The sequence below is a fragment of the Ostrea edulis genome, chromosome 5, assembly GCF_947568905.1.
Source record: "Ostrea edulis chromosome 5, xbOstEdul1.1, whole genome shotgun sequence".
Lineage (NCBI taxonomy): Eukaryota > Metazoa > Mollusca > Bivalvia > Ostreida > Ostreidae > Ostrea > Ostrea edulis.
Genome location: NC_079168.1, coordinates 655350 through 665528, shown reverse-complemented (window position 1 = coordinate 665528; position 10179 = coordinate 655350). Strand labels below are relative to the sequence as shown.

Genomic DNA, 10179 nt, shown 5'->3' with positions numbered 1-10179 from the left:
GGTGCAAAATTGAAAAGAGTTATACACACACCTCATATAATTGACAGTAGTATCATCAATTCCAAATATTGAGCAGACAATATATTCCTATGTCAAGAGTGGATTGACCATGCGACCTAAAAATAAATAGGGGTTATCTACTCCTTTTGCTGTAACAATGAACCAAGTTTGGTGTCAATAAAGCAAATAATTCTGAAAATATAGGAGTCAATATATTACTATGTCCAGTTCAACCATTGACCTTTAACCACGTGACCTCAAAATCAATAGGGGTCATCTTCTCCTGAAGATATACCAATGTACTAAATTTGATGTCTGTCGAGCAAAGGTTTCTCAAGATATTGAGTGGTCAGTATATTACTATGTCCAGTTTGACCCTTGACCATGTGACCTCAAATTCAATTGGGGTCATCTTCTTCTGAAGATGTAACAGTGTACCAAGTTTGATGTCTGTCAATTAAAGGATTCTCAAGAAATTGAGCTGACAGTATATTCCTATGTCCAGTTTGACACTTAACCTTTGACCACATAGCCTCAAAATCAATAGGGGTCATTTTCTCCTCAAATTGTACGAGTGTACCAGGTTTAATGTCTGTCAAGCAAAGGGTTCTTAAGATACTGAGCTGACACTATATTCCTAAACTATTTATGAAATAAAACTCAAACACCCAATACAGGATAAACTCACATACGCGAGTACAACAGAAGTTTAATCCTACACGTGTAAATGTACATAGATATCCGGAGGTTCATTGTTCCACAACTCAATCTACAACAGAAAAAATAGTAATAATACAAAAACATGTAACATATTTCGTGTCATTTCCTCACTAGAGGGCGCGTAATGCAAGCTTCACTCGCACTTCAAAAATACACAGGTAATTTACCTATTGTTTACCTGTACACAGGTAAGCTTTGCATTTGCAGGGAATGAATAATATGTAAGTGAAAGCTTGAGTGACGAGCCCTCTGGTAAGACAATGCTTTCAATAAGCAATGCAATCTTATTCACTGATAAAAGAAATAGCTGGCGTGTGGATTCAAATTGTTAAATTTTAAAAAAAAACTTTGTGGGCCATTAAAACGACAGGAACACTTCAATCACGGATATATGATTTCCGATCATTTCTAATTCGCTCTATATTTACATTTCCGAAATCAAAGTCGCATATCATTTCAGCACCCCCCCCCCCTCCTCCAGTCCGTGAGGATCCTAGATAGAATAGATCCCTAGTAGCCCTTGCTTGTCGTAAAAGGTGACTAAATGAAGCGGTCATTCGGATAAGAACGCAAAAACTGAGGCCCCGTGTCACAGCAAAGGTCATAAGGTCCGAGCATAGGCCCAAATTTCACTGCCCTTCATCGGCAATGGTAATATCTCTATAGTATACAGTGAGAAATTCTCGAGAGGGACGCCTACACAATACCCCCCCCCCCCCCCCAAATTAGGTGAAAGGTGAAGACAACGAACAGTGATCAATCTCAAAACCACTATACAAGCAATACAAAATTGAAAATAGAGAGATGTGCAAACACGGACCCCCGGATATACCAGAGATGAAATCAGGTAACTAGGAGGAGTGAGCATCCCCTGTCGACCGGTCACATCCGCCGTCAGCCCCATATCCCGGAGTTATCCGTAGTCAAAATTAGTGTGCCAAGAACGGCCTAACAATCGGTATGAAACAAGTGAGACAGAATTTAACCCAATGTATTATAGCTCTACACATGTGAGAATCTCCTAAAGTCTATAAAATTCTGATTAGCGTGTTCAATTTATTGTCAGTATACACAAAAGTTTGTAAAATTCTGCTGAGCGTGTTAAGTCTATTGTCAGTATACACAAACGTCTGTAAAATTCTGTCGAGCGTGTTAAGTTTATTGTCAGTATACAGAAAAGTTTGTAAAATTCCGCTACGGTCCCTCCGATGAGACCGCAAAAAACCGAGGTCCCGTGTCGCAGCAGGTGTGGCACGATAAATATCCCTCCCTGTTCAATGACCATAAGCGTCGAGCATAGGCCCAAATGTTGCAGCTCTTCACCGGCAGTGGTGACGTCTCCATATGAGTACAATATTCTCGAGAGGGACGTAAAACAATTTTCAATCAATCAATCTGTTTAGCCTGTTAAGTTTATTGTCAGTAAACAGAAAAAGTCTGTAAAAATCTGTTTAGCCTGTTAAGTTTATTGTCAGTATACAGAAAAGTTTGTAAAATTCTGCTTAGCTTGTTAAGTTTATTGTCAGAATACAGAAAAGTCTGTAAAATTCTGATTAGCGTGTTAAGTTTATTGTCAGTATACAGAAAAGACCGTCCTGATTGCTGTACACAATTTACAGTAATAGTACAGGGTTTGACATTTACTTTTTTCAGCACTAGACCAGTCGGGCTACTTCAAATGATTTTTACTAGACCTGACTTTATATCAACTAGCCCTGACCAACTTTCCAGGAACCCCCCCCCCCCCACCCCCCTGATAGTTTCTCCATATTTAAATATTTCATTTAAATGACAAACGTTAACTTTGAACCAAAACGTATTTAATTGTCTCAAAAATATCTTAATTAATTCTCGTCATTGCATTTGATTTTCAAACACGTTTTCTGTTTCTTTAAATTCTACCCGACACGGATATGCCTTAGTCTATTTAGCATAAAATGACCTCAACCGGCTTTTTCTTTAATTTACATTTCATAATCCCTGCTTTGTTTCTTCCTAACCTTTTCTTTTTTCTCCTGGGACGTCTTTCCTTGTGGACGAGAAGTCGTATTTAAATATAGAGACATTCCCGCACAGATGTCAACACTGATAAATAGCTGTTTACGACGTAATTTATTGACTTGATAAACACTTTATTATAGTAAATTCAAATAAACCGTTTAAAATTAACATCTAGTAGATGTCGTAAAACATCACTTCCGACCGCGACTTATTTGTTAGAACTAAAAATAAAGATTATTCCATCACACGGTTCAAGATTGCTTGCAAACTCTTTACAATTATTTTCTTTTAGTTAAGAATAAAATATCTTACGGTTTAAAGTAAAGCTTCTTGTTTATTTTTTAACACGACCAGTCGGACTAGTAAATCAACATTTTACCTGACCGGGCCTATCATTTAGTAGACTCGGTCGGTCGGACGTGCCTTAGTGTCAAACCCTGTAGTATGTAGTTTTATGATTATCGCAATGATACAGACTATTTCATCCCTATCTAACTGCGATATCATGTTATAAATTTGAAGAAAAAAAATGGCTTGAGGTTTCTTAATAAGATATTTATTCAGTTCTAAAAATTCAACTTCCACTTGTTAACTCCCTCTAGATCCGCCACCGTGGTACTACAGGTGATCAGAAGGATACAGGTCGATACGCGGGGAATAATTTACCTGTATAATATTATGTTGTAAACCATATTGACCTGGGAATGTGTAACCGTCAATTGATATCTATCTATCTATCTTTCTTTCTGTCCATTGGGATGGGCATTCGTGGTCGAGTGGTTAGAGCATCGCGCTCAAAATCACACGGCCTCTCACCTCTGTCGGTGCGGGTTCAAATCGCTCGCGCCGGTGAGAAAGTTTCCCAGTTTACTTGCGGAAGGTCGGTGGTCTCTTCCCAGGTACATTGTATCTGGGTTCTCTCTTCCACGAATAAAAACTGGGCGCCACCAGATAACTGAAAAATTGTTGAGTGTGGCGGAAAACATCAATCAATCAATCTATCTATCCATTGGGTAGAATTAGGACAGTGTGATTAATTTTATTTATTTATGATACAGGGAGTAAATGATAATTAATTTAATATTACTATGCGAGGCTGTCAGACGTTTGATTTTGCCTCTAAATGTTTATAATGTTTTGTTTTAATTAACAATACAATGTCCTTCACTAAGCGCTCAACAGAACTTTGTTTATTTCTGTGAAAGTCACACGTCACTCACATACATGTAAGTTGGTTTGGAATTTTACACTGGATAATAGCGAGAAGAAATTTACAACGTCGCGCCTGCATAGTCATGATAAACAACCCTCAATGCAAACTAGTCTTTGGCACGATAAACAACCCTCAATGCAAACTAGTCTTTGGCACGATAAACAGCCCTCAATGCTACGTCCGTAAGTGCTTCACCTAAATCAGGTGTTGTCTCTATATAAAACTTTGTCCAAACTGAGACAGTAGTACTGATTATTATATACCCCCCCCCCCCCAGGCGCAATTGATACTGTACGTGGACAACAATGAAGGGATTCTATTTTACATAGATTGAAACAATTCTATCTTGTGACGTCAATGTTGACATTGCTACCCAACATGAACTAGGTCAAAACAAACTTTAAAACTCTATTTAAATAGATAATGTATACAGGCTGACGCACCGCACAGGTATTTAATCACAGGACTAGACGGAAGGTCGAAAGAACAGGGAGGCCATGTTGGATTTTCAGGTGAGACAAACTTAATATCCATATTTGTGTGATCAATAAGATAGATCTACTCATTTTAAAATAATCTCATACATTTCTGAAAAGGGGGGGGGGTAGTAATTCATTACATTCATGTCTGGTATATAAGTGATCCAGTTTATATAACATACTGTAATTCTAGCTGGTCATGTGATTCAAAATATCTAAATCTTTAATCTAAATTCCCTATTTTAATTAACAGTGAACTCCTCATGTGACACCGACATCAGAAATGGATCCGTTCCGCAGAGCCCAGATTATCCTATTGTGTGACCTCTGTAAAACTGCCCACCTACAGAGTCACTGTGAACGTTGTGATATAAATCTATGCCAGACCTGTGTTGGGAAGCACCTCTCGGATTCGTCTATAAGACACAAAGTCGTGCTCTATAAATACAGAAAATCTCTTAACTACTCAAAATGTCCAGACCACGCCGACGAACTCTGTAAACATTACTGTGAGAAATGTGACCTTCCTGTCTGTTCTACCTGCGTCTCCTCAAGTAAACATGAAAGTCACGATATATCAGATATTCTGGAAAAACTCAGCGCTAAAACAGAAAGTTTACAGAAAGATCTGGACGAAGTCGAGACCAGAATTTACCCGCGATATGAAGAAATGGCGTCCGATGTGCAAACTGAGAAAGCCGAGTTAGAAACGAATTACGGAGAACTAACAACAATTGCCGATCAACAAGGAGAAATCTTACACAGGGAGATCACCGTCATTGTCAACCAGCGGAAATCCGACATTCAGGAGATGAAAAACAAACACCTATCTACCCTGAATAAAAATACAGATGAAATCACACAGAAAATGGCGGAACTCAAACAGATCATGTCCGACTTGAAATCAATCCTAAAATCAAATGACGTCTCCTTAACCTCTACTTACAAATCTAGGAATTCCGAATTTAGAACATTACCGCCTAAAGTCCGAGTTACAGTACCCAGTTTGTCTGCTCAGAAAATAAACAAAGATCAGCTCAATGAAATGTTTGGTTCTCTGTCGCCATTATCCATTAACACAGAACATGGCGACACAATCAAGTCAGCAGAAGCTGTATCGTCTCCTCCAGTCAAACCACTGCTTGATGAGCCGCGCGTCACCGCCACCATAGACACTGGGTATAACAGTCTATACAGTGTTAGCTGTCTGAGTGAAGATCAAGTCTGGACACGCGGGGAGTTAAACAACACCATGAAGCTGCTCAACCTCCAGAGTGAACTACTGACATCAATACAAACCAAGTCAGGGAACAGACCGCGGGACATAGCAGTGACACGGGACGGAGATCTTGTTTATACTGACCCTAGAGATAGAACTGTTAATTTAATTAAGAATAAACAGATACAGACCGTGATCACACTACAGGGGTGGTACCCTCTCTATGTCTGCAGTACCGCCTCTGATGATCTCCTGGTTACCATGATCAGTGATGATTACACACAATACAAAGTCGTGCGTTACTCCGGCTCCACAGAGAAACAAAGCATTCAGTTTGATGATCAGGGTCGTCCTCTCTATAAATCTGATGGTTACATTAAATACCTCAGTGAGAACAAGAACCTGGATATCTGTGTGGCTGACTATAACGTTAGTGCAGTAGTGGTGGTCAATCAGTCAGGAAAACTCCGATTTAGATACACTGGTCATCCCTCTAATACCAAGCAATCATTTGATCCAGTGGGCATCACTACAGACAGCCAGAGTCACATCCTGACATCAGACTGTGGCAATAACCGTATCCACATCCTAGATCAGGACGGACAGTTCCTCCGTTACATTCACTGTGATTTAGAGTCTCCATGGGGTTTATGTGTGGACATCAGAGACAACCTCTTTGTGGCTGAGTGTCACACTGCTAAAGTGAAGAAAATCCAATATCTATAAACACAGTGTTAATTACACATCTCTACAGTGTTAATTACACATCTAAAAACCCTGTTCATTACACACCTAAACACAGTGTTAATTGCATCTTTGTGTTGATTACATCTGTTTGTTGATTACAGCCCTGTGTTAATTACAGCCCCGTGTTAATTACAGCCCTGTGTCTGTGATGTGTAATTAACATGTACTTGTGTTTGTGAGTTTAACTGATAGAACATTAGTCTCTCACTGCTGTTTAGTAATTATATCTTACAATATCTGTATTATTATATCTAATCTTAGTATACTAATTAATAATTAGATTGTGTTACTAGTTAATTATCTATATACAATCAGACACATGTTAATCATGAAATGTAAATAAAGGTAAATCAGTTCTTGTGATGTACTAAGTCACTTTGTCAGTATTTTGTGTGTAGCCTTGAATTATAGTACATCTATACAAGTACATATACTTGTTTGTGTGTGATAAACTACTAACTATTCGTTTGTTAATTATGTATTTCAATATGTGTTTGATTTTACAATGTTTATATTAGATAAACATGATACAGAGTTCAGTCTTACATTATTACTGAGTACTTACTTAGATTTGTAGTACTGTAACAGAGAGTGACCCCAAACGTCCAGTCTTCATCACAGATCTTCAGATTCAAGGTCACAGTCTTCTGTTGACCATCAATAACATCACGACACTCCATAGTCCTACAAAACACAAAGTGTAATTATATCTAACTGTATTGTCAACAATTGTCTGTATTTCAGAACTTAACTATCTTACAAAATGTCCAGTCTATTACAGTGTGGTATATTTACATGTTTATATATATGTAAATGTAACAGGAAGGAAAAACTCGTGCTTCAACTGGAAATCAAATCCGAGACCCCTGTATAACTAGTCAGGTGCTCTAACTATTGATCTACAGTGGCCGGTCCATCAGAGACCCCTGTATTACTAATCAGGTGCTCTAACTATTGAGCTACAGTGACCGGTCCATCAGAGACCCCTGTATTACTAATCAGGTGTTCTAACTATTGAGCTACAGTGACCGGTCTAACAGAGACCCCTGTATTACTAGTCAGGTGCTCTAACTATTGAGCTACAGTGGTCGGTCTATCAGAGACCCCTGTATTACTAATCAGGTGTTCTAACTATTGAGCTACAGTGGCCGGTGTATCAGAGACCCGTGTATTACTAATCAGGTGCTTTAACTATTGAGCTACAGTGGCCGGTGTATCAGAGACCCGTGTATTACTAGTCAGATGTTCTAAGCACGGAGCACATGGTTTGTAATACAGGGGTCTCTGAAAAACTGGGCACTTAACTAGTAATACAGGGGTCTCTGAAAAACTGGGCACCTAACTGGTAATACAGGGGTCTCAGATAGACCGGTCACGGTAGCTCAATGGTTAGAACACCTGACTAGTAATACAGGGGTCTTGGATAGACTGGCCATGGTAGCTCAATGGTTAGAGCACCTGACTAGTACAACAGGGGTCTCTGATAGACCGCTCACGGTGGCTCAATCGTTAGAGCACCTGACTAGTAATACAAGGGTCTCTAATAGACTGGTCTCGGTAGCTCAATGGTTAGAGTAATACAGGGGTCTCTGATAGACCGGACACGGTACCTCAATGTTTAGAGCACCTGACTAGTAATACAAGGGTCTCGGATAGACCGATCACGGTAGCTCAATGGTTAAAGCAACTGACTAGTAATACAGGGGTCTCTGATAGACCAGTCATGGTAGCTCAATTGTTAGAGCACCTGACTAGTACAATAGGGATCTCTGATAGACCGGTCATGGTAGCTCAATGGTTAGAACACCTGACTAGTAATACAAGGGTCTCCGATAGACCAGTCACGGTAGCTCAATGGTTAAAGCAACTGACTAGTACAACAGGGGTCTCTGATAGACCGGTCATGGTAGCTGAATGGTTAGAACACCTGACTAGTAATACAAGGGTCTCCGATAGACCGGTCACGGTAGTTCAATGGTTAGAGCACCTGACTTGTACAACATGGGTCTCTGATACACCGGTCATGGTAGCTCAATTGTTAGATCATTTGACTAGTAATACAGGGATCTCTGATAGACCGGTCATGGTAGCTCAACGGTTAGAGCACCTGAATATTAATACAAGGGTCTACGATAAACTAATCACGGTAGGTCAATGATTAGAGCACCTGACTAGTACAACAGGGGTCTCCGATAGACCGGTCATGGTAGCTCAATGCTTAAAGCAACTGACTAGTAATACAGGGGTCTCTGATAGACCTGTCATGGTAGCTCAATGGTTAGAGCACCTGACTAGTAATACTGGGATCTCAGATAGACTGGTCATACGGTAGCTCAATAGTTGTTGTTTTTTTTTTGGTAGCTCAGGGGTCTAGGATAAACCGGTCACGGTAGCTCAATGACTGGAGCATGTGACTAGTAATACAGGGGTTTCGGATAAACCGGTCATGGTAGCTCAATGGTTAGAGCACCTGACTAGTAATACAAAGGTCTCCAATAGACCAGTCACAGTAGCTCAATAGTTAGAGCACTTGATTAGTAATACAGGGGTCTCAGATAGACCGGTCATGGTAGCTCAATGGTTAGAGCACCTGAATAGTACAACTGGGGTCTCTGATAGACCAGTCATGGTAGCTCAATTGTTAGATCACCTGACTAATAATACAGGGGTCTTTGATAGACCGGTCACTGTAGCTCAATGGTTAGAGCACCTGACTTGTAATACAGGGATCTCTGATAGACTGGTCATGGTAGCTCAATGGTTAAAATATCTGACTCATACAGGGGTGTCAGATAAACCGGTCACGGTAGCTCAATGACTGGAGCACGTGACTAGTAATACAGGGGTTTCGGATAGACCCGTCATGGTTGTTCAATGGTTAGAGCACCTGACTAATGAAAGAAAGTAAAAGTGATCAAGTTCACATACCCCACGCTCCAACATTGCTTAACAATGTCTCACATAATGAATGGTAATGCTATGCATTACTGCAAGAACAGCACAGACGGGCTCAAAATTCAAAAGGGGCATAACTCCAAGAAAAATAATTGAATCAGAATTTTCTGGGAATATGCACATCTACACAGTGTGTCCTTATTAACTACAAATTTTCATCAAATTCTGTTATGCGATCTCTGAGGAATTGTACTGACAACAACAGGACAGAAGGACTCAAAATTCTAAGTTCAAAAGGGACAATCAGAATTTCCTGGGAATATGCACATCTACACAGCATGTTTCTATTAACTACAAAGATTCACGAAATGATGTTGAGTGTTCTCAGAGGAGTTCCGCTGACAAGAAAGGTTCAACAGCACTTAAGAAGATGTCATTTAAGTGTTTTACACACCAATATTATATAGCATGTTTGGCATCGCCCTGAGGTCAGAACCCCTACCCCAGGGATCATGAAATTTACAATTTTGATAGAGGCTTTCCTGCTCTACATCCCTATGCATTGAGTTTTTCTTACACATGTATAGTCGTAAAGAAGATTTTTTGAAAATTGGTCAAATTTGGACAGTTTTTGCCCCGCCCCTAAAGCCACAGGAGTCCAGGAATTCTGAAATTTACAATTTATTTCCCCGTTGTCTTGAAGATGTTAACACACCTAACACGACAGACAACGCATGACAACGGATGTAGACCAATTGCAATAGGTCACCTGAGTTTCATTAAAAATATTAATGCTATATTACATATGCCCTGGCCATTACATGGAACATTTCACATGTAAATCCATTAACAAATCTGACATTCCATGGAACATTTACATGTAATTCCATTAACAAACCTGGCAT

The 10179-nt window shown here is 39.7% G+C and overlaps 1 protein-coding gene and 1 long non-coding RNA gene across 2 annotated transcripts; one reads left to right on the top strand and one right to left on the bottom strand.

Annotated features, from left to right (window-relative positions):
* Positions 1-677: 677 nt before the first annotated feature.
* On the bottom strand, positions 678-7103 carry LOC130055186 (uncharacterized). Its single transcript, XR_008803473.1, has 3 exons — positions 6945-7103; positions 5824-6329; positions 678-769 (listed from the first exon to the last, which is right to left on the bottom strand). It is a non-coding gene; the product is annotated as an uncharacterized LOC130055186 (long non-coding RNA).
* On the top strand, positions 4301-6914 carry LOC130055184 (uncharacterized). The gene is made up of 2 exons (XM_056166973.1): positions 4301-4446; positions 4667-6914. Exon 2 carries the CDS (start codon positions 4697-4699, stop codon positions 6356-6358), a length of 1662 nt encoding a protein of 553 aa, XP_056022948.1. The 5' UTR covers positions 4301-4446; positions 4667-4696; the 3' UTR covers positions 6359-6914.
* Positions 7104-10179: the final 3076 nt, after the last annotated feature.